Source organism: Osmerus eperlanus, chromosome 17 (genome assembly GCF_963692335.1).
Source record: "Osmerus eperlanus chromosome 17, fOsmEpe2.1, whole genome shotgun sequence".
Classification (NCBI taxonomy): Eukaryota; Metazoa; Chordata; class Actinopteri; order Osmeriformes; family Osmeridae; genus Osmerus; species Osmerus eperlanus.
The window spans coordinates 8,473,494-8,498,637 of record NC_085034.1 but is presented as its reverse complement, the minus strand read 5'-3'; the positions used below and the strand labels follow the sequence as shown (position 1 = coordinate 8,498,637).

The following is a 25,144-nucleotide window of genomic DNA, read 5'->3' as shown; positions in this document are numbered from 1 at the left end:
GTACACGTCCATACCTGCTTTGGTGTCTTACATCATCGTTAGTTCCTTCGAATATCAGGGTCTATTGTCTTTGTTCCTCTTTTCTGCTTGCTAATTGGCTGAGCTTGGATATTCCTTTAACAGCAGTAACAGCACACAGGAGAAACACACCTCTCTCCTCCTCCTTCAGTGTCCCACTGATGGAAAGTAAAGAGGATTTGTAAGAAGATTTGCATCCACGCATCGTCCCCCCCCCACACACACACACACGCGCGCGCACGGACAAGCACACAGGCCATAATCCCCTTCATCATCCTCCTCCCAGAACAAAGGATGCTGGGAGATGACATGAGCTGGTGATTGGGGTGTGCCCTGAACACACTCTGGCCTGGAGCACAGCAACGCACAAGGACACCTATAAAACAGCTGATATGCCCGTGATGCAGGACATACAGAACATTCAGACTCAGCCGTACACACCCAACAGTTAGAACAACCTTGGGACCATTATGAAAAGATATAGTTATCCTGTGAAATAACATTGTACGTGTTGCTGACTTGTAAAAAAAAAAACACCCCACTGTCAACTATGAAGAGGAGATCCAATTTTATGGTACTAAAGATTTACAGCTCTTATCGTGGAAAAGTATTGTTAGGGACCATATTGGTGCGGTTTCTGGGAGCTGATTTGAGCCAGGCACATTACCCCAAGGGTGAGTTAGAGCCCAACCCAAGTATCTGTCACCGTGAAGTCCCAGTATTGTGCCAACGCCTATGGACACTCGCGTACACCTGCCTCTCTGAGCTTTACGGCCAGATGACACAATCTGACGAAGTACACAACACCTCGAAAATACGCTACCCTTAGATCAACATCCCGTGACAGTCATAATCCTAAAATCGAGTAGTCAGACGATTTGCAGATAATCATTACCACTATTCATTTTAATAAACTATAGTCCTAATTTTAAAATACCTCATGCTTCAATGACTGTGTAAGGATCCTCATCACAATGGATTTCATAGATAAGTCATTGCTGATAGACAAGAAGTCGCCCCGGATGGTTGTGATTGACACATCTCATCTGGGCATACCAAAAATAGCATTGTTCCTGTCTCTGAGGAAAGGGGGGGGGGGGGGGGGGCAACATCAATCACGCGCCATGTGCCTTCTTGACTAAGCTGCAACCCCTCACATCCATCTCCAAAGTGAACAATATGCTGACAGTCCAGATGTTATCTCACTTTGCTAATCCCCTCTGCCTTAATCTACCCCATAATCATATCATCCCTCCTTCTGTCAGTGTTTGGAGTTGCCAATGGCGACAGTAAGCTCCAGGAAGGAAGTCCAACGTCGTTTCCTTCCGCGGACGAATGGTCACCTCACCAACTTTCTCTTTTTATATTGTTCCACGAGGCTATAATTAGACCCAGAGAGTCTGCATTCAAAAGGCGAGGCCATTAGATGAGGGAGTCACCTTATCCATCATAAGCACCTGTTCACAAGAAGTGTGAGTATTACACTGACTGTTGTCTGAGTTGGAACAGCTTCAGATAGGGTTCTAAAGAACTTTGAGCCAATACCGTTCAAATAAGTCAGTATATTCACAGTACTTCATTCAACACACTATATACCAGGCAACCAAGTCCAGGAAATTCTTGAATAGATTTTTAAGTACCAATGGTCCACGACTCAAAGGTGTCCATGGTAACCTGTGTCAGACTGCTACACACAGCCCAGCTGATAGCCAAATGAGCAATCCTAGACCTATTGATAAAAAAAAAAACACCAGACAAAATATGTAACACCCTTAATGGAACTGCAGTTTCACTGTGGACGCTAATGGGGCACCAAGAGTGCCAATCTGGCACCTTTGCAATGAGAAACTCATTATTTAGCGTTCGGTCCAGCGAAGGCTGTTCATCTAGGCAATCTCGCTAAAAGGAAAATCATACCGTAGCGAGTTGCTAATGCTAATGTACAAGGTGGCTTTTGCCCTTGTCTATCTAGAAATTGGAATTTCTCCCCACACACGCATTGCCATAGGCAGATGAATGAATCAATACAAGAGTCATGCTTAGGAGAGTGAGATAGCGTTTTGTGCTAATACACCGCCCAACAAGCTGACAGTTATTCATTGCCTCGCAGTGTCTCGAGCGGTGAAGCCTCTTCTTATGGATTTAGCCAGGGCCACATTTAGGCTACTCTAATCTAGGTTAAATGCTTGGATTGCAGGAATCCTCAGTTCTTTAAGAGCCGATACAGACCAAACATTCAGATCAGTGCTCCCTGGTTGCAGTGAAGATATTTTTTAAGACACCTGGCTCCTTGAAGCCATGATTACACTCTTCTGTGGCTGGTCTTCAAAATGGTTTGAGTCATTCAACCGTGCAGACGTTTGTGACCGAATACACTAAGCAAAATTTGTTGACATGGGTGTTGAGAAGTTGCCTTTAAAAATCACTTCCTCTCTCTTGTGACCTTTTTGTATTACCAAGACGGGACCATTTTGTGGGAACTTTACGCCTCTGAAACTCGGCCATCTTGGAAAGTTGCCACACTCACAGGCCTAAAAATACACACTTTCACAAACATTAGATCCCTGCGGTGCTGACAGAGGGGTGTGTGTTTGAGACGGTTTAAAATTCACTGCTTGTCCTCTCTCAGTTACTGAGCAGAAGCGTGAAAGTTTGCCCTGAAAAGAGTCCATTTGTAATCAGATCACACTGTAAAGTGGTTGACAAAGGACAGGGGTGAAACCCTTTCATAAATGAAAGGAAACAAGGAATATCCCTCTTCCTGCTGTACAAATATGCACCACCTTCTCTACTGCCATAACCATTAGGAATACAAGAAGGAGTACCTCGCCGTCTCAAAGTTCGAGGTCTACGAAGAAAAAACACTGCTGTCAAGACCGCTGAAACAGAGAGGAAGATAATGAAGAGGGGAAGCACATGTTGATTGTGTTTTGTGCTGCATCAATCAAAGTTTCAAATGTGGATCGGGCTAGCATTGAACAACTGTGTGTCGGGAAATATAGGATGAGGGAGGATATTGCACTTTGTATTGCACTTTTTATGTCAAACTATGCAGTGTTTGAATGCTCTAAACAGAATTTCGTTGTTTTCTATGACAATGACAAATAAATATATTGAATTGAATTGAAAGTTTGCATGCACTGCTGTACTAAAATCAGGTGTTTATATTCATGAACATGTCATTGAAAGATCTGATCAGAAGTTTCTAAATGTTCTTACTGTATTCAGGTCTGGAAGCCTTCTTGGAGTCTTGGAACATGTCTATGAGTGTACTGGTCGCCCAGTACACTCATAGACATGTTCCAAGACCTGACCCTGGAGAACGTGGTCATCTGGTTGAGGTCAAGGTTATCCATCTGCTGAGCTACGAAACCACAGAGCCCGACCCATTTTCCCACAGCTGACTTGGCCGTGGAAAGAACCAGACTCCGGTTCTCCGACCACACACTGAGCCAAGCCTGGACACCTGTTCTACACATTTGCCACAGGAGTCACTGCAGGGCTCTGAATGACGTGCAAGACTAGCCATGAGTGTTTCGATAAGTCATCATGCTCTGATAAAACAATCACAAGCTTGATGTTTAACCATAGAGACATGATTACACAATCAGGTCAGTGGTAATGCTAACAGCCTGAACAAAGTTGGATTTTCCATCGCTAAAGATTTCAAAGGTGAAAGGGTTCAACGAGCAAAGCTCGACTCTTGAAGGAATCCTTCAAGCTCCTCCGCTGCCCAAATACAACAAGTCACTCTGCTACACAAGCAACTGTGGAGCACAAGGTTAAGTACACCAAACAGTGTTACGTAGAGCCTACCTACCTTAATATAGGTCCACAGCACAAATGGATTCCCAAACAAGCAGTGACCATAACCCTTTACGAGAGGAGAAACAAAGCACAAGCTCGGCTCAAATACCACGAAGGAGGCATTCAAGATCTTCCTGTGTTTCCCAAAGACTTCACACTCAGTGGAGGGGAGTCTCACTGTAACATAGATAAACACTCCCTCTCTCTCTCTCTCTCTCTCAGACCGTCCAGGTCTCCTCTCCTCAGCCTTGTGACCGGGGGTAGCTCCACCCACATGGGCCTTCGTGGGAGGTGCGCTCTGGATTTGCCTCCAATCGTTTTTGTGCACACCGGTGCACTTAAGCCCCTAATTAATGACTTATTAGAAGTGAACAAGTAGCAGTAGGGGGTGGGGGTGGGGATGGGGGGGGGGGGGGGTCGACTGCATTAGCAGTGACATTAGGGGCTCCAGTTAGATAAAGAACTGCCCCTAAAAAATTCAACCCCTACTTCCAAGATTCTTAGGGCCGTTGCCGTGGTAACCCTGCCGAAAACAAAAGATGGCTGTAGCCCCTGAGCCCTCTGTTTGATTGAGACTGTTTCATCAAGAAAGAGAAGAGGTCTTGTCCCCCCCTAAAAAATAAATAAATAAAGGCCCCGTGTTCAAAGAATAAGTCCAAGGGGTTAGCTTGAGTTAAAATGGAGGACGGAGGAGGTATGGACAAATGCCGGTTCCAGAAAGACTGCTGACACATAACTGTGAGGTAGTGAAACTTCAGGTGTTTCTTGACCATGGAATGTCAGAGCTTGTCCTCGAAAATACCTTTTCAATGGTGGAGAGAGCGGGATTTCACCCTTAGAGAAGCTTTAAAAGGGTAGAGAAAAAGCTCGGTTTTAGTGTTTATTGCATCACCACAGGTCAAAGTGGGTTATAGTTCAACTTCTCTTTCAGTAGATTACCTTCACCTACAAACACAAGATAATGCCCAATGTGAAAACAAGTATATTTTCAGCATTTGTGTCCTTGCCTTAGTACCAACCAAAGAAGTTGCACCAGACTAAAACTGTATCTATGTGATGTATCAGGTCAGTGCATGGGAGTTGAGGATGAAGACTGAGCACACAGATTGTCTGGCCCCAGTGACAGCAGCGGATGGCAGACTGGAGGAGGCTGGCTATCTTGAGCTTGGTGAAGTGGAACCTGTCTAAACCCCATCCAGATGCTGTTAGACACAAACCCTGCCTCGTGTGGCTAGACAGCAGGTAGATAGGTCCAGTTCTACAGAACTGGTATGTCATTAGGAAAGATACAACTTTGACACCAGCTTTTAGCCAATTATGTCTTCTACTGAGCCGACGGTGACACAAGTCCTTTAAGGCACAAGTAAACAACACCATAATCCTGGGGTTTAAATCCTCTTAAAGACGACAGATATGTAACACCTTGAACACAGGGTGCAATGGAAAGTAACACACTTATTATTTTCTGGCCTTACAAGTATGGCACAGTTAGGAAAGGTGAAGAACAGTAAGCTCCTGACTGATCTGACGCCAGCACGGCATATGGCTTAGAGCTCAACCAGCTTGGTTTAGCAATAAATTAATAAATTATAAAAGTAAAGTTTATCCAGAGACTGATCATGTCAAATGTCTTAAGGCCCACTGACAGCGTATTAAAGTTATTTGTTTATTTAAATAATGTACCATTTCTCATGGAGGTGTATGTTTGTTCTGCAAACACGCACAGAGACACGCCTTGGATTTCATAACCTTCAGAATGTGACACAATGATATGGGCAGAATGACCCTAATCAAATGACAGTTTTCAAGCTGATGGGAACTGAGAAGCAATGTCCTGTAATACTGAAATTGAAGTTTATATATACACAGTACATACACACACATACTGTGCCCCACATAGTACTTTAGAATTTCTTGGCGGCAGCAGTTTTGAGCTTTTAAAACCATCTTTATTAAAACATAATATATTAGCGGTAATCCCACTAACCTTTAATTAATTCTAAAAAGAAACAGCAGGTCGCATACCTTAATCTGGGATTTTGTTTTTGACCAAGAGCCACAGTGAAACTGTTAAATGGCATAGTCTGATAACATCCTTAATCTAAAGTAAACCTGGTCTTAATGAATACCACAACAATCTCAAGGTTATTGTTAAGATTAAAGGAGTGCCTTTGAGGTGACAATCAGATGCGGGGGTATAAACGTAAAAGACCGATCCTTTTGACCTTTGAGGGTGGTTTTTCTACACTGGGGATTCTAGGAAAGACTTGTTCTTAAGTGACAAACGACTTCAGCCAGTACTGATCCTCTACTGACACACACACACACCACCTGATAGGGTAGAGTCCGTCTTCCCTCGCAATAAATCAGAGAATCCATGGCCAGTGGTCGAGCAAGCTCGGTTTCTGGCATTAGGTTTGGTCTATTAACTGGAACTACTGAGGCTGGACGGTCATTCCATCCAAGGACAGAACTCGACTTCCATCAAAGAGCCTCCCACACATACACACTGTGCTGGTGCGGTGCTAGCACATACAGTCCATGAAAGGCATAGTGGTTGGCTACTATCAAGGTCCAAATGTCAATTTCGTCCAGTCGAAAGATTATTCATGGGCACGTCGTTCGTTCTCTGCAGTCGGCTGTGAAATTGCGCTTCAGAAAGGAAAGTTCTCAATCAAGCAGGGTTGCTCCCACACACAGACCTCTACTGTAAAGTACTTTATATTCCGAGGGAATACAACAGGCCTGCTATGAGGTTCCTTGGCAGGGAAGGGAGGACTCAAAAGGCCAGAGATGGTGACAGGGAGGGGACCCACCTGAGCAGGTAGCACGTCCTCAACACAGCTGAGCGGATAGCACCTAAACACACCTGCTGAAGGGACAGACAAAAGGGGAGGAACAGAAGACTTATTAAACATTCATGTCTCGAAGGTGGAACGAGAAGCTGCTGACCCCGTAACCCTGGGGAACTTGAGATTGATGCGCAGGCTTGAGTTGAAAAAGGGAAGCACATTAAACTCTTAAAAGACCAGCAAACAGCCATGGCCACGTTCGAAATTGGACAACATCTTGCCAGTCCACTTTCTTACTTTGTCGTGTTTGCAAATGGTAGCCGAGAGATAGATGGGGAGCACTTTACAACATTAGCTTTTAAGACCGCGAGCTTGATAATGAATCATTACTCTAGGTGGTGCCGTGATCCCGAGATAAAGTGTGAGCTTTTAACCGTCTCATGGTGGTTAAAGAAAATGGCAGAGGACGAAAAAAGAAACGAGCCACTACTTGTTTTGACAATTCAGCCCCGTACGACGCATAAGGAATTTAAGATGGGCCAATTTTGGTACGCCACAATTTAGTGATGTGTTGCAGCCTTCGCCCGTGCATTCAACCAAACTCCTACTTAGTGGGAATGTTAGAATGAAAACTTTTATTTTGGTTGCATGACTGCACTAAATATGCCGTGACGAGGCAAGCGTGCTGTTTTCCCTTTCACACCCCGTCTGCCAGCCAAATACAGACAGGTGTTTGATAAAAATGGGAGACACACACCAGTACAAACGACTAAGTATGCCATCGTCTCGACGTCAAGCCTTCAGCTGTGGATAAATAGATCTTAGCAGGCAGTCAGTCAGTTATGCCAGCCTGCTTGGCAGACAAGCCCAGCAGGAAGCCTTGTGCCTCAGGCTCTGGTACCAGCAGGATGTCTCTCTCACACACAAACACACACACATGCACCTGGTTGTGGTACCAGCGGGATGCCTCACACCTGGTTCTGGTACCAGCTGGATGACACACACACAGCTCTGGTACCAGCGGGACCTGATTTCCCCTTCACTCACATTCATAAAGTAATTATTTCCTGAACACAAAAAATTGCCATGTTTTTAGTTCTCCCTCAAAAACACTTCCATGACTGACCAACACCCCTTCCAGTTTCTGTACAGTGAGTGAGTCTGCACCAATGGCCGTCATTCCAGTTTAGACCTCAGCTCTTTATGGTTCACTAGCTAGCTGCCTCACACGATGGCCCTGTCTGCTCCCATAAGCCTTTGGGAGAGCGGGCACCCCAGAGGTCTTCTCTCAGCAAGGATGAAGACAATGGCCCTTGACATTTAGGCCCCGTTCCTCCAGCACCCGTGCCCCAAATCAAACAACCTCCTATGGTTTCCCCTCATGCTCACATGGCAAAAAGCTAATACTTTCCCCTTCTCCAAGAGCTCAGGTGACATTTAATTTTTCCGTCACTTGTAGAAAGAGCCTCCCGCTTTGGTGTCCAATTGCCGTCTACAGGGATGTTTAATCTTTGATAGTCACGGTTCAGGTAGAAACAGGAAACATTGTGGGGAAGGGAGTTCACCTGTTCATGCATGCATTGACCTGCAATGTTTTGATCCTCACACTTACTTGCACAAGACAGCCCTAGGACAGCCTCGTGTTGCCCAATCCCAACCCAAAACACTCTGGCAGTGGCTCCAAACACTGATACGCTAACTCGGCCGGCGGCTACATCTCCATGGGACGGCGATGCCCCTCTAGAATCGGAACGAGTTGACGAGACACCCACTTAGATCAGCCGTAGACATGCGTGTTCACACTATTGGAAGCCACGCACTTCACTTCCAAGCCTTTGCTATAGGACCTGCTACATCTCAAAGCCTCTCAAAGGAACTAGTCAGTGTAATGACTGAGATACTTCATCCAGGATCGGTTAAGGGCTACAGAGTACCTGCTCCCTCCCTCCCTACCCCCTGGAAGGCTGGCATGGCTGGAGGCCTGGCACAGTAGCCCAGAGGACAAAAGAAGGGCACCGCCTGAAGGACGAAAGCATAAAAGAACCAGTGTGTTACCACTGGCAGTCTCCCCTGACCCAGGCTGAGCAAGAGCAACTCTGTCAACATTAGCTAGATGCTAATGTCTTGTTCCCAAATGCTTTAGTTCCTGTTTGTCTAAGAAATGGAACTTACAAACACCCCTAAGAAATGTCCCCAATTATTTTCCCACTGATAACTTCCTGTCTTTCCTTCTATTTTGAGAACGTAAGTCAGCACTGCACTGCTCTCTCTACAATAATCAGAGTGTCGTATGGACAGTATGGGCCACAGCACTGTGCCAACAAGGCACTCTACAATCTGAGGAGGAGCAGAATGATGACACACATCACAGGACCATAATGGAGAACTGAGGACAATGGGGCCAGGCAGAAGAACCAGACTACCTCGATAGTTAGGACGAGAAACGATAGATTACTGAAATGACAGAGGACCTTGTGGGCCCTGGGAGGAAGCAACAAAAAAGAGTGAGCGAAGGAGGATTGGCAAGCAATCCATTTAAATGTCCTTATGGACAGAGTCTGCACAGATTCCTTAGAGACAAAGTTGGGCAAGTCAATCCTATCCATTTTATTTTTGCAGTGTGATTCAATTTTCATTTAGCATTGCCGATGCTAATGATATAATGGTTGAGGTCTTCCGGCTTTAAAACGAGCCAACAAGGGGAAATCAAACAACTACAGACCTTTGTGATACAAGCTAAAGGATTAGCATTGATTAAATCTTACAGAGGTAGGCTAAATGTAGCTCCACTTAGTACCTGCCCACATCTCTGCAAAACATATCATTTGGCTATTTGAGGAACCATTGAGCTTCCCCTTATAACCCAGGTCTAGTCAGACAATGGCCAAGAGGAAGAGGAATTCAAAGAACAAAAGGAGGACAGTGCAGCAAACCCCTCACTACCTGGCACACGGTGGTACCTTGGAATGCAAGACAATGAAGACCGTAAGTGCTGAGGTGATAAGGGAAAAGAGGAAACCTTTTGAACCCTCCCCCCCCCCCCCCCACACACACACACACACACAGCCAATAGAACTCCCACATGGCCAACCACAGGCCCCGATCACATTGAACAAATACACGGTTAACTCGGTCGTCAAGGAAGCCAAGGAGCAAAATAAATCTACTGGACAATCATTAATGCTCTAAGTAAGTTCTTGTTTAAACACCACAAGATTAAACGACTGGATACACAGAGTGAAAGAAGCATTACTGGTGGTCTACTTGCAAAGCAGTCAGCAGTATTGTATTGGCACTAAGCCTTTTGAACCTTTGACACATAATACCACATGATCAGTTGACAAGCAGAAAACCAGCGTTCCTAGGCTGGACTGACGGCTACAGAAATGGTGCCAAATCATTACACAACTTTGATCAAATGTAAAGTTTACTGTACATCACCACAAGAAAGGAATAATACAAATAATGGGGGAATCCTTGATCATGAAGTGACTTGAGCCCTTAAGCTGTCGGGGCGGGCTAGACATCTGTCACTCTGGCCGTGTCATTGACCCTGTGGTGGACACAGAGTCTCCCAGAGTAACATGACTCCGGACAATCTACTGATAGACGTGCTGATCTTCTTAACGAGACGTTGTTGGTCCCATGATTGGGTATTGCACCAGATCACCACTACTACAGCGCACAGGTCTGAACACGGCTTTATGTCATTAAACATGGTGCCTATGGAGATCTTTATGCATATGAGAGTCTACTTGGACTTGCATTAGATTGACTCAATAAAACACGTGCTTTTCATTAACTTCAGTTCTAGGCTAGTAATTCCAAAATGCATTCCGGGAGAGAGAAGAAATAAAAAAAGTTTCAGCTCATCTTCAACCTGCTTTATTTCTCAGAAAGAGCCCATGCCGTCCTCATGAACACTTTTCTCCCCAAAGCCAGATTGCGTTGAGCCATTGTCCACACCATACACAACTCTTCCTGGTACCATCTGTTCCATCAGTAAACTCCAACTAAGCCCTGCTACTCCCTAGCTAATACCCTGGGGCTCCTCTGCTCCACTGTTAATTGAGCCCAGAAAAGCTATGTTTAATTGATTCCTCAAAAACAACCAGCCAGCATGATCTCTCAACTCCAGGATTGGGAGTTCAAAAAGCTAGACATGATGTTCAAGTAAATAAATACACCATTATAGAACACACTCAAACATCCTCAGCTAAGCAGACAGGTGGAACTGTCATCTAGTTGACACTTAGATTATAGCTGATGAGAATACCTAACCCCCAAAAAACTAAGCTATATTTCAGTGCTCTAATTAGAAGATCTGGAAACACAGGACCAAGCTAATAACCATCAAGGTCGCTTTCACACCGGTACTTAAAATCAACACAAATCATCTTACCCAGGGAGGGAGATCATTTGGCCTTCATGGTAAACATCCTACTTAGCCAACATATTAGAGCTCACCAGGGAGAAGGTTCTTCTGGCGAATGTTGTCAAAAGCAGAGAAGACCCAGGCTGGGAACTCCCAAAATAGGCCTCTCTTGCTGAACCCAGGGATGGTGGCCAAAGAGAACGTTCACAAGGACATTTGGGTTCCCAGCTGATGATGACCAGTCAGATGCAGCTGTGCGTCGCTAGCTGTGTTGATAGCTCAGTTTCTGGCAACAAATGTGGAGATCTAACCATTCCAACTGCCTTTGCTGTTCTCCATTACAGAATATGGGTAGACTCTGGGAGCAGATAATCGATTACACAATCTTTGGTTTAAAGGTCTCAAGGAATCCCACATCAGCACAAATGGTCTTGTTTTCCAAGGTGCAGACACCACTTCACTTAAAGATGAAGATACTTTTTGCCCACTCGAATAGCTACACATGTCCCCACACCCACGTCAACAAAATTCCACCCAAAAACATCCAGTTGAGAAACAGCTCAGAGATGAATTTAAAATGGTTGCATAACATGGCTTCAGTGTTACCCCTTTACCTGAGGGACCTTAAACTGCTCAAAACACCAATTACTGAGCCAGGTCACTAGAGATATGATATAATTAGCTGGCCAGCCTATTAAAACTGTTAACCACTCACTGCCTTTACAGTCATGGGCCTAATGCATGGTTGCAAATGAGGAAGGGGGCTGCAATTCAGTAGAGATGATAGTGACTTGCGATACCAAAACTAGTTGGTATTGAGTATTACTGACATGGGTTCCAGAGACCATTTCACATTTCACCGCTAAGAGTGGTGCCATGCACCTGAGAGGAAAATTAAAGAAAGATAAAAAAAAAAGGTAAATGTTGTCTTTGGCATTCAAAGTCACCTGCAGGGGTGCATGCACTGTATGACTGTGGTGCTCCAGACTCCAAAACACAAGTACATATTATGAAATGGGTCTCAACAGTTCTCTCCCTCAAAAACAGTTAACATTTTGAATGAGATGTAAGATATTATTTTCTAATTTCCGTTGAAATTCATAGGATATAAACAATTATTCTTCATGCCAACGTTCAAGCCAGCTTGACTGAAACAAAGAAGCTTTTTGTTTTTAAGATTGAATGTAAAATCAATGATAAGCAGGCGAGACCTTCCTTTAACCCCGCTTTAAAAATAGAGACCATCCTTCTTATGTCAAGGGACTGACGTTCCCTAGACAGTAACCCAAACAAAGGACCGCAGCGTCGAGCGCTGGTAAAATGCTCATTATCAACACTAATATTTCAAGCTATACACACGATAATCAGTTTAACGTGGCATCCAGACCAAATGGCTATGTGCAGTCCGATTTATTTTAAGCTTTTCCACTTTTGATTCAATGATTTGAACAACAATTATATATTTTTGAAAACCTGATGTAGCCTACTGCACATAATGTATGCAACATTGCTTAAGTGGAAGAGGCAGTAGTATCAATACATTTGGAGTATCGAGTCGTATGGTAACCAATGCGGACAGGTGTGGCACTTCACCTCCGTTGCTACACTAGCCTACCTTCCATAGCGGATCAAGTTTACAGTGCAACGGTTTATGTTCGCCCCATCGTTTACAAACAATTGTGCGACTCAACTCTAGACAGTAGCCTACTCAAGAGGACTCAATTGAGTCAATAAATCAATCCATCAAGATCATTTAACTGAGGGTTTATAGTAGCCTACACTGCACCTGGTCGATATATGTTATCACCGTGCATTAGGAGAAATAGTTGTAAGATAACTAAATAAGGATTGCGTTTTATTGTTGAAAGTAAAAAAAAACGATGCCTTACCTGCAAAGGTTGGCTTCACACAACCCTTAAGTGTTACCACATGGCACAAACTGACGGCAATTTTCCTCTGTGATGGATAAAATGCGGTGAAGTCGGTTATTTAATGATCACCTCGACAGTCAGTCACCAAGATTCTTCTTGACCGCAGAAAATGTTTGAAAAGCGCCAGGTGGGTGCAAAAAGTTGCGAACCGGCTGGCACAAGTGGGATGATAATTAGCAGGAATACAGACCAAAGCGTTAAGAAAATGTGACTAGATTTCCAAACGTGTTGTGGATTTCTGGCTACTATTCGGGTCTGCCTCTTCTCAGCTCTTCTCGTTCCTACCTCTCCAACACTCACCCTCGCCAACGGTCACTGAAAAGTCACTGACGCCCTCTACCGCAATGAGTTCGTTTGCGCACCAGCCATTCCCATGAATGGCGAAATGTGTAAGAGTGATCTTATGAATCAGAATCAGAAAGGGTTTTAATCGCCATGAAAGTTTGCACAGACAAGTAATTTACTTTGGCAGGAAGGTGCATACATTAAACATATAGGAATCTTAAAACTTAAATATGTGGTCTAACTATACAAAAGGAACAAAGTCTAGCTAATACTAAGGGGATTTAGAATACAAATAAAATATAAAATATAAAGTAACCATAATTTACAATCTAAAAATACAGTACAAAAAATACAAATAGTAAAAAAGATACAAATAGTGCAAATTGCAATGTGGCAAGGTGTCATTGTGCAGATTGTGTAGGTTCATGTTGCCATCATGTAGAATAATACTATGGTGAAGGTGTAGAAGACACTCAAGACTGAAATGGAATATTAAGGATTTACATCTATAGGTAGATATCTAGTTTGATTCATAGAAAGAGAAAAATTATGAATGTTTTGAGAAAGTTGTAAATAGTGGGGTGTATGGGCATGTGTAGCTATAAAAGCAGATTTAAATATGAAGCGCTCAAAGCCTGAGTACAAAAGAGAGGTACTACTAGAGAAAAGGAAATGAATGCTTCTGTTCTGTTCTTTTAGATCCTATTCTTCTTCAAAGCGTTCATTTAAAAAAAGATTTGCTTTGTATGAGAATTAAACAGTCCACCACCTACATATGTTGATAGAAATGTATTGTCTTCCCGAGAATGGAGTACATTAGTACATTTGTTCAGTCCGACTACATGTGTCATTATAATCCAAGTCCACTTGAGGTCACCCTTACACCGTAAAACATTAGTCGTTTTCAGTTTTTATATCCTGTGGTCCCACGCAAGGAGTCAACATTTCGACAGGTGTTGATGCTTTTTGATACACAACCCAACTTTATTAAAAAAACAAACAATACCAGGATTCATGTTTGTCACCTGACTGTGTTTTTTCTGCTTTAGTTCATAGCCTGAAACCAGGGATGTTTCTTCTGGTGAAAATATGACCAATCTTCCCTGGAATCTACAGAGAGGGTCTGAAGGATGTACTAGCACTCATGTTGCTTTTCTGTTGATTGCTTTTGGTGCTTGAAAGATCTTTCCCAACCGAGTCCCTATCTGGAGACAAGTCATACGAGCGTACTTCAACTGTTACCTCCTCCTACACTGCAATTGGTTTGGATCAAAAATAACCTGCTCCCCCTACTAGGATTTAAATCTGGCATCTGGGTTGCTGGAGAAGAAAGAGCTCATGGCACTTAGCAACAGCTGTAGGATCAAATGGCCCCTACTCCCACAGCCTATCATTGGATGACGTTGAACATGCACCCTTAGATATGGTAGTGGTGATAGTGGTAGAGGTCACCTGTATCTACCCTGGTGCAAGGGACACGTCTCTGCATCTCTAGAACAAGGCCTACTTCTGCGGTCATGAAGACAACCATCTGTACCTGTTTGTCATTTCTACAACCTGAATCTCAATCTTTTACAGTTGTTATTCACACAGTAAGGTTGAGTACACTCACAAACAACTGTGTTGAATCAGAGAAGTCTTGGTCAGATTGTCATATCAATGTGTTGCCCATTTATAGAAACTCGGATTTGGGTTTCCAGCACATTGGTTATTTAAATGGGGGTAAATTCACTTTTACACTAGGTTAATTTCATTCTGTAAACAGAGGAATATGCATTTTCCTTTTATGGTGCAAACTAATTGCATATCAAATGAAGCAGACAAAAAATAAGCGCAACTTGAGTACCGTTTCAGATTTTATTTCAACAGTCATCATACATCTAATGCATTATAACTTCATACAACTGTGCACATTGTCGAAAGTAAAGCTAACTATGTTCTCACACAACGCCACAGGCCTACTTGCACACATATTCACACAGGTACCATCTTTTATCTAATATCATACTGTAAGTCCTTTACAAATCCAGTAATCCAGTAGCTAATCAATGGCTTTAATATCTATTGGATAGAAAATATAGAAGTTTGGAATCATCGTTTTAAATTCCAACAAACCAATTACTAGGGTAGAATCAGCTCCCGAAAAGTTGACAAATCGTCATCTTGCTAACTGTGACATGGTTGCCACAAACCCATTTATGATATATCCCTCTACAGTTGAGTTTACATCTGATATTCCATATACCGGTATATTTCACAGCTTTGGAGATAACTTCAAAACGTACAAACATGCTACTTTGCAATTCAAAAAAACCATTCTTCTGTAGAAAAAAACGAGAGAAATCGAATAAAATCATACAAAAACAGGTGAGAGAAGCATACCAGCATCACACACTAGATTTAAAAAGGCACAAGAGGAAGTGAAGCGGTTTGGGACCAGAGAGGTGGTTTTGAGGTCACCCTCTCCAGAGGCTTAAAACTGCCTCGTAGTTTTCCTGAACTTGTCAATCACTCAATTCGAAGCATGCCATCCCCATGACATCACTTCCTTTCCCAATTATCCGTCCCACGCTACCTGCCTACAGGGGTAGCTCCACAATCATTGGGCCGACCATCAGTCAACACTTGTTGGATGTAAGTGCAGGAAATAATACTGCCCTAACAGATGACCAGCACCACACTCCTAATACAGGAAGGATGTGTATAAAGCCAGGAGTACAGTTTACTGATCCCAGAGTGGTCTGAGGATGTGATGAAGGCAACCTACATAGCCTGGGAACTGATATTCCTCCACTCCATCTTACCTCAAGCCCCAGCTGCCAATCCCAGAACCTTCGGCCTAAAATACTTGTCCGATTCATACAATGCTAACTCGACGCACGACAATCCGTCAAATCCATCCCCAAGGGCCTAAACTTGATCTGATCTAATGATATCATAAGACTTGCCATTCGGTCCAGCTTGTCACACACAGAGGAAGGTGTAGGTGTAGAACAGAGGGGGTGAGAAGGGTTAGAACATGGTGCTGTCTAGACAGGGAGTAGGGGGGTGGGACTAGGACTTTGGAACAAAAAAAAGTCACTCAAAACCAATTAGAGCCAAGGCTACTCTCACCCAATCAGATTAAAGGGGGGGGGGGGGTGGAGTTCTGTAAATAAGATGTTCAGAGAAAGAGATGATGGTGTACGGACACCTTATTTCTCTCTTTAAAAAAAAAACCCTCTCCTCTGTGTCACATGTATTGAGTGACTTGTTTGACTGCACGACCAAGTTGTGGGAAGGCCAACAACAGCAAGACAAGCTGTCCTCCTTCACCATCACTGCGCAAGGCAGCCAACTCACTCCAAACCTCTCCAGGACAAGGCATTCAACAGAAAAGATCAAGGTGAGATGTTTCTCGTACTGCAGAGCCGCCATACGCATCGCGGAATACCGTTGTTTCTTTGAACAACGTTCCGTATCTTGCGTCTTATTTGTTGTTTACCCTCTCTGCGTCTAAAGACATTTAGTATTTGCTATGAGGAAACAAAACTGTTGCGGTAATGTATCACCTTAAAGCAAGCAGTTGTAAAAGTGTAAAGGTTCCTGTTGAACACCAACCTATTTGAGCTTTCGGATCTGCTAGCTTGTGGGCATCAAACATACTTGCACATTCACACTCAGAAGCACAGCATCATTCTCTTAAAATGGCCACCAATTTGCTCGTAAAACCAAAAGCTAACTGTTAAAATACTTTTCTTTTTTTTCTCAACAAAAACCATTCTCGAACCACAATAGTGCAATATTAAATGTCTAGGATAGACAAATCCTCGTCTGTGAGTGATCTGACCGAGGCATTAACTTTCTATAACCCTATCTTCGTTTAATGTAGTCTTCTATAAAACAATCCTTTGCCATCTTCACCGCTGCTTGTAGGCATGATGCCATCGGACGCAGCTACGATGTTTCGAACAAGAGTTCCAGCCTCTTTCTCAGTAAGAGAACTTTCTTATCCAACTTTCTACCTGTAGGACTCCTGTCCTCATATACCTCTTACCTACCACCAATAACAACACGTCCTGGATCAGCAGCAGTCCTCCGCAGCACATTGAAGTCGCTTGTGTCAGGGAGGGCGAAACTGATCGCAGGACAGTTGCGAATGGCGGGAAATATTGAAAGCTTTCAGCACAGGCATTTCAACCGTTAAACCTTTCCTTCTTTCAAAAACCCTTTCAGACAAATCCATAACCTTTCTCATCATTCACGGGAACTGATCAATAGTCTTTTCTGCTGCTCAAATGAGACCTGAGATTTCAATTGTCAATGAGCTAGACACATAAAAAAAGAAGAAAAATCACGATTAAAAGGAACCCTCAAATTTGTATCTGTGAGGTACTGGACAGTTTAAACGTTGACGCCATCAGGAGAGGAGAAGACGAAAAGTTAATGTTTCAGATCCAGTTCGACGCCGTGCTTCGTGTAAGGCCCCGGGTTGATAAGAACAAGATCTGGCAGACGTCTAAGGCCCATGAGAATGAAAGAAAATGAAAAACAAACAGGATGAGCACCACTCATCCTCAAGTCCAAGAAATATCTACCAAACGCTCAGTCCTCAGTGAAACAACAGTCTAAGAGTGTACAGTACGTGTGCGTGGCTGTGTGGGTCCGCTTCGTCACATTCAGTAACACACAGCTGCTCCAAGTCCGAGTTAAGCACTCTACTACATTTACGGCCAACTGTCGGCAAAAACGAAAAGTACACAAAAGCGCCACAAGACCAGTTCAAGGTTGTGTCCCATGTGGGATATATATTGTTGGTTGGGTCCAAAAAAACGCAAAGTTCATTCCCAACGCAATGAGGGAGTGATCTTCGAATTTAACCATATCGTTCAGGAGGATTTGGGTGAGGGGGTTGACGGTGGAGGCACACAGTGTACAAGACGTTCCCGTCTCTCCGTGCGCCCCCTCACGACACCTCGATGATCTCCATGCTGCCCGAGAAGCTCGACTGGCTGCCCACCTTCCCCAGCTCCTCCCTGGAGCGGCTCTCCGACATCCCGTCCCCGAACTCCATCTGGCAGCTGCGGCGCTTCAGCTGCTTCTCGAAGGTGCTCTCCTCGTGCCAGCTCCGCCGCGAGTCGCCCCGGTCGCCGCTCTTCTGCCGCCCGCGCCGCCGCACCGCCTCGAAGCCCTGGCTGCAGCTGTACGCCGCGTAGCCGCCGCCGCTGAGGATGGCCGAGGTGGAGTAGAAGCGCGTGGACTCGGAGGAGAGGTACCAACCGCCGGCCAGGGAGGACGTGGAGACGGTGACGGGCCCCAGCAGGATGTCCGAGTGCCAGCCCTTCAGGGCCCCTCCGCCCGGGCCGGGCTTGGCCAGGTGCTGCTGGCTCCGGGACAGGCCCAGCAGAAAGCTGGTAGTGTGGGGGCTCTCCTCCATGCTGCCGCTGCGGTGGAGCTGGTGGGAGCAGCTGAGAGGTGGGGGTGGAGGCTTGGGGGCACTGGGCAGCTTGGCGGTGCTGGAGGTGGTAGGGGCAGCAGGGGTGGCCGGGGCTGGGCCGTCCACCTGCTCCTTGTCGGGGCTCTGCTCCGGGGTGGACTGCTCTGACACCTCTTCCACTGGGGAGAACTGGCAGGGCTTGCTGGCGGGCTCCTTGAAAGCGGACGGTTTGTAGTACTCCTGGGTGTCCCCTGCTCCAGGGTGAGGGACGAACGCCCGCAGGGGGACGCTGCTCCCCGGCTCCCCGTACGACTTGATGTCCAGGGAGAAGGAGCGCTTGAGCCTGGCGCTGTCCTCAGAGCCTTCAGGCAGCTGCAGGCTACAGAGGGCCTGGGCCAGGAGATGGTCCTCCGGGAGGTCAGCCAGCACGCAAGGCAGGGTCAGGGGCTCCAACATGGACAGCTCCAGGGGGACTGGGGGCTCCTGGGGGCCCAGGAGCTCCGCAAGGTCCGTTGGCTCCTGGGGGTCCCCAACCCCCTCTTGCTGGTCCACGGGGGGCTCAGCGGCCTCCTCTGATTGGAGGACCTTCAGCTTGGCCTCAGGCTCCTGGGGACTTTTGATCTTCTTCTCAAAGTCCAGAAGCTGTCCCAGGAAGTTGAAGTTGGGGGAGATGGTGGGTCTTTTCTCCTTCACGAACCTAGGGAGGGAAACACAGAAGACCACACTAATGGGTGAGGTTGTCGTAGCTACCGACTTGAGAGCTGCATTCTCACTGTGGTTCCTAGGGTTTCTTAGTGGGCACCAGAATGTATGTTTTAATCGGCAGTGACACAAAGGCCAGTGTAATTAGAGGTCATCTCAGGATTGGTGGCGATTAGGGCGTACCATTAGTATTGTCATCTCCCATAACAGGAGAGGGGACACCTCAGGGATGACATTCCTTGCTAAAAAGGAAGCTGACTCGTATATATTGAATAGCGAGTGTGTGTCTGCGTTCACCTGTATGCCTCGTCCAAGGACATGTCCATTCTCTTCATAATGTAGGCGATGGCAATGGTGGCCGATCTGGAGATTCCAGCCAGACAGTGGACCAGGACCCTGGCATTTGACGCTTTTGCTTTCTCTGGAAGAGACATATCTGTTCAGTGTCTGTTCAGGCCAGTGAGAATACATAGTCTTATCTGACAGTTCACCTTTCTATGTAAAACTGCAAAATACTATTTTCATCTCAGTGGAAAATATAGTACACTAATTAGGAATGTCCTTAAGATGTAAGTTTGCAAAGCATCGCAAATAGAGGCAATTCTCCCTTCGGTCATCAATCTTAAACCCATAATGCTTTGCGGGCTGACCTATGAACTCCACGGATCTGTCCAGCCACGGCAGGATCTTCTCACAGAAGCTGTCGTTGACAGGAACACGCAGGAAGTGGGACTCGGGGATGAAGTCCGGCTTGGGGCAGGTGTTACTGGCATTTAGGACGTAAGCAATGTCGTTCTGCTGCATCAGCTCCTGCAGGCAGACAAAGGGATGAGGGGTCATTACAACTTGTTATTTGACTTGTTTTGAGTGTCACATTTCACCTCATCCACATAAGTGGTTGAAAAGCCATTGTGGGTTCACATGAATATAAAACAAAAAACATTGAGACAATGTATTCATTTTAGCCTTTTGATGGAAGGCAGCTTAAACACGAAAGGGTGGGGCTTAAACATGAAAGGGTGGGGCTTAAACATGAAAGGGTGGGGCTTAAACAGGAAAGGGTGGGGCTTAAACATGAAAGGGTGGGGGGCTTAAACATGAAAGGGTGGGGCTTAAACATGAAAGTAAACTAATTGAAGGCTGGAAGCTTCTGCCGGGGTACCTTGTTGAGCACGTCTCTCTGGCAGCCCAGGTAGAGGTGAGGCAGGATGCGTGTGGGCCCCACGTTGGTGACGGGCAGGCAGGGCTGGGAGATGCAGGACGGCACCAGTGTGGACTTGCCCTCACACAGGCCAGGGAAGTGGTGGGAGAACTCTGCGAATCCACCTGGAACCCCCAAACACACATAGACATTATGGCCCTCATTCGGAAGTCAAGGAAGTTCCCTCATCTAAAGTTTGTTTTGGAGTACAGGGCTAGGAGATTTCAGTGGCAGAAGGGTTTAGATGGTAATATTGGAGAAAAACTAAAAAGAATAATGTTTTGGGGGGGCTTTCTGCACTTTTTTTGTACGCTAAAACACAGAACCTTGACCTTATCAATCAATCCATCTCTGGAGGAGTGTGGTCTGAGGCGAAGGCGTTCGGAGTTGACCTTTACACAAACTACTTAGAACACAGCCACCCTGCCGCAGCTTGCCAAGCGTTGCCTGGCAACCCGCTTGACTGGAGGCTCTCCAGCTACGCCTCACCACCCTCGGAGCAGGTCCTCCATGACGACTCGACTGAGAAATGGTCCTCAGGCACTCTGCCGAGCCACAGAAGAACCTGGTTAGCGCCGGTTTGCCTCCCCTCACACACAGGGATGAGACATGCTGGCCACTGTTGGCAAACATTTACATAATAATAGGCCACTAAAGGGATTTTTTCTTTTTTTTTTTGGGGGGGGGGGGTCGGGTCGTAAAGGAGGGTCCTGGATTGCTTTTAAGAAGTCATGTCTTATGAAAATGCTCAAGAAAACAGTACATAGAGACATTAAATTTACACTGTACAGTTCGTAAAACAAACAAATATCACGTCATTGGTATGAAGTCAATGGGGTAAAAATAGAACCCATAGAATTTCAACAGCTGAGGAAAAAAAAAAAGATGGTTCCACAGCAGGTTATATTTAAAAGGGCCATGGGAGAGGTCAGAGGTTACTGTCACGGTGTGGGGAGTTGATCCTCTCTCTCATATCCCATCTTCCCCTCTTTCCCAACTTCCTCAATCAGCCTGTCACAACACTGGATGGCTGAGCAGAACTGCTCGCTTCCACAGCAGTGACATTTCAATCTATTGTTTATCCAAGTTTCAAGGACAACTGCAGAAGTGTCCACTTTTCCCCGGCCCAGGGTTACGTGAGTGCCGAGGGCTGTCCTGTTAGACTCGTACCCCATCCTCTGTTTTTATGTTGAAACGAATAAACAAATAATTGTAAAACGAGTAATACCAATTTAGCGGGTTCAGGTTGGTGTATATTTGAATAGGATAAAGTGTCATTTCCATAGTGAATATGAAACCTTTGATTAACGTATAAAATCACAGGTTTGTTATTCAAAGTGCAACGGGAAGTCCTATGAGGATATGATACCAATGAGGAACCATACAGTACCAATTGTACCTCATAAATGCACTCAATTTACAAAAATGAACTAAAAGAGGAAGAACATGAACTCATTCTAGGCCTTTCAAGGTCAGCTGTGATTAACTGTCGGCTCACAAGTTTCCAAAGTTCCTGAGTCAAGAATCTCCAGAATCTACTCCGAGGCTTGTACTAACTGACATTAGATATGGACAACAAACTTAGTACGGAGCTCATCAAAAAATGTTTTATTGCGGAACCAATCTACAGCCGTGATGACGCATGTTTTTTGTGCGCCGCACAGCAATTGCTCTTTTCTCACAGGATCGGTCATCGGTGCCGAGCACATACGTGGTGAGCGTGACTAAGCGAGTGGGAGTGACGTGTGTTTGTGAGAGGGTGAGCGTGACTAAGCGAGTGGGAGTGACGTGTGTTTGTGAGAGGGTGAGCGTGACTAAGCGAGTGGGAGTGACGTGTGTTTGTGAGAGGGTGAGCGTGACTAAGCGAGTGGGAGTGACGTGTGTATGTGAGAGGGTGAGCCGAGAGCTGCAATGCTACGTATGTCACCGGCCAGGTTCTCATAGCTGGTAAGGGAAGGTGGAGGGGGAGTGGGGGAGTGGGGCAGGGGGGGGGGGGGGTCAGGGATTGGATGGGGGGCCAGGGAGGTGGGCGAGGCTGACTCTACCTGAGAGCAGGTGGACCGATGGGAAGCTTCGCTCCAGCTTGGCCAATAGGACGCTCAGAAAGGCCTCGGAGGCCAGGGAGGAGGGGTCAGAGGAACTCTGGTCGTACACCACCACCTCCTGCCCACCCTGGAGCTCCAGCTGGAACACACACACACACATACACACACACACACACCACACAAACAAAAAGGAACAGTTAATCATACAGTAGTTTTAATCAGCAATGTGTGAGTCAGCGACATAATAACAGACAGGAGGGCTGAAAGGAGATTAAAAAACATGTTTTTATCTACAACACTCCCATGATCACAGGCTGAGGTCAGAAGTATGTCAGTCAAGCTTCCTCTTGAAAGTAAACACACACACACACACACCTCTTTTATCACTCCTCAGCTCGCTCTAAACAACCACAACTCAAAAAGTGTGTTGCCAAACAGCTCTGATGTAAAACACACACATTCTCTCCAGATATGAAGACTGGAACGGCATAAACATTCATCACAGAACTAAACTTTGGCAACATGTTTGACAGTGTTCTCATTAAAAGTAGGACAACATACACACACAGACAAACATTTAATCAAACATACAAATCAAACTTTTCAGCCAGTGACCTACTTCCTTGTTTGATTATTGCCATTGCGAAATCGCTGTAATCCCAGCCAATCAGAACAAACAGACCCACATAACGGCCTCGGTCAGCACTTTCAGGGCCATTAGCCAGACAGACAGACCCCCCTCCCACACACACACACAGACACACACACGCTTGGCTGGGCCCACTGACATCACACACCCTGGGCACCAACACTCCCAGACATTGGAGATCGCCCAACATAACAGCTTGCTCTGCCTATCCTGTTACCTGGTCTTTCACAGCGGCCTGCTCCAGGCTCTGTGGCAAGTATGATATAAGCAGCCAGGAGGTCTAGCGGTTGGAGTGAGACAGTGAGTTATGATCATTGTGGTTTTATGGTTCTAATCTAGGCTGGGGAATATCATTCAGACTGCCCTTGAGCACACCTGACCTGAATAGCTGGAGTTAAAATCGACGGCTAAGAATAGATGCTGTTTGTGTTGTGAGGCTTAGCTCTAAGCGGTGTAATTTTCCACTATTGCTGACATACAACGGTTGCGTGGACCTGTCTGTCATCGTCTCGTTATTAGCCTAATCTGCTCATGTTGGTGCACAATCCGTGAGCAACAACTGCTTTGAAATGAATATCCAAAAGAACCACGCGTGACCTTCCCCTAGACAGGGAATGGTGACCACATCGAGTTACCTCACTGACGCTCCCGTTTCCCACGGCAGCAAGTTCTTTATCAAATTTAAAAGAAAGAATCTACAGAATTATACAAAGAAAATGCTAGTTATTATTGTTTCTTTCACAGAACACAAAAAACGTGATCCCTTTCTGGATAGATTTTTTGTGCAGGTGCAGTCACCGAGCGACCCCCCCCCTCCCCTCTCCCCCCCCCCTCCCCCCTCCCCCCCCCTCCTCTCTATGACCACATCCAGAACATGGGGACAGGGCCACTGTGGCTTGGCAGGCCTTCCAAGTTCAACACACTCACCAGGAAACTGTACTTTCTCTAACTTGTCGCACACGGAATTAATTACAGCTTGCATTCGTAGGAAAATGTTGCCTCAGTAATAAAAAAGAGCAGACAGACATCTTTAAATCGTTTTTTTTCCTCGAGCATGACGCCAAGCCGGCAAAAAAAAAAAAAAGGGAGGACTGAATTTTACAACTTGCAAAAATACATCTTCGTAAAAACATAATATATATCTGTAACGGCGCTATTATTGAAATTCCACAACTTTCTTTCGGATCGAGACAAAGTCCAAGGGGGGGGGGGGGGGAGTACCGCGCACGACTGCTTTCTGTCACGTGGCTGGGTTAGGGACCGTGGGGCCGCTTACCTTCTTCTTGGCGGAGTGCTGGAGCAGCTCGGCGATCTGCACCTTGTCCTGCTGCAGCCTCCTCTTCATCAGCTTGGAGCAGTTGACGTTGACCGCCTCCAGGATGTGCGAGCAGTTGTAGTCCACGAAGGGCCTGCTGTCGATCAGCAGCACGCGGTCCAGCCCCCCCTCCAGCAGAGACACCAGCCCCTCCGCCCCGATGGGCCGCACCGCGCCGGCACCGAACCCGGCACCGAACCCGGCGCCCCCCCCTGGCCCGACCGGCGTGCCCGCGGGACACTCCGACATGACGGACGCTTCTCTCCTCTTTCCCCCCGACGACGCCGACGACGCCCCCCCGCCCTCCTCCTCTTCCTCCTCCCTCCTCCTCCTCCTCCTCCTATTCCTCCCGGGCTGGCGGTCCAGCGCAGTGACGCAGCCTGGCGACGGCCCTCAGGACATGAAGAGCTCCATTGTGTCGGCCGGGTATGATGTCATTCTGATGGCGCTTGGCAGCCGTGAGGCCGGGCCAAAGAGAGAGCGAGAAACAGAAAGAGAGAGAAACAGAAAGAGAGAGAGAGAAAAAAAAGGGAGGCCTCTCTCTGGCCCTGAAAGACTGAAAACCCAAACACCCACTATCTTTCTTGCGCCTCCGTTTGCGAGATTGT

General features: G+C 46.0%; 2 protein-coding genes across 6 annotated transcripts in view; both read right to left on the bottom strand.

Annotated features, from left to right (window-relative positions):
* eps8a (EGFR pathway substrate 8a, signaling adaptor) overlaps positions 1-13,218 on the bottom strand; it is a 38,104-nt gene extending 24,886 nt beyond the window's left edge. Inside the window, exons 1-2 of one of the 5 annotated variants that reach the window (XM_062483566.1) lie at positions 12,882-13,218; positions 15-176 (exon numbers count right to left, since the gene is read on the bottom strand). The gene's annotated coding sequence lies outside the window, so the exon portion shown is untranslated. Of the gene's footprint in view, positions 1-14; positions 177-3,838; positions 4,033-12,881 lie in introns of those variants that run through there. The other 4 variants (XM_062483570.1, XM_062483567.1, XM_062483568.1 and 1 more) reach the window with 4 other exon arrangements.
* A 1,828-nt stretch (positions 13,219-15,046) lies between these two features.
* On the bottom strand, positions 15,047-25,133 carry dusp16 (dual specificity phosphatase 16). Its single transcript, XM_062482586.1, has 6 exons — positions 24,498-25,133; positions 22,573-22,711; positions 20,489-20,652; positions 19,977-20,136; positions 19,624-19,747; positions 15,047-19,321 (listed from the first exon to the last, which is right to left on the bottom strand). Exons 1-6 carry the CDS (start codon positions 24,783-24,785, stop codon positions 18,154-18,156), a joined length of 2,043 nt encoding a protein of 680 aa, XP_062338570.1. The 5' UTR covers positions 24,786-25,133; the 3' UTR covers positions 15,047-18,153.
* Positions 25,134-25,144: the final 11 nt, after the last annotated feature.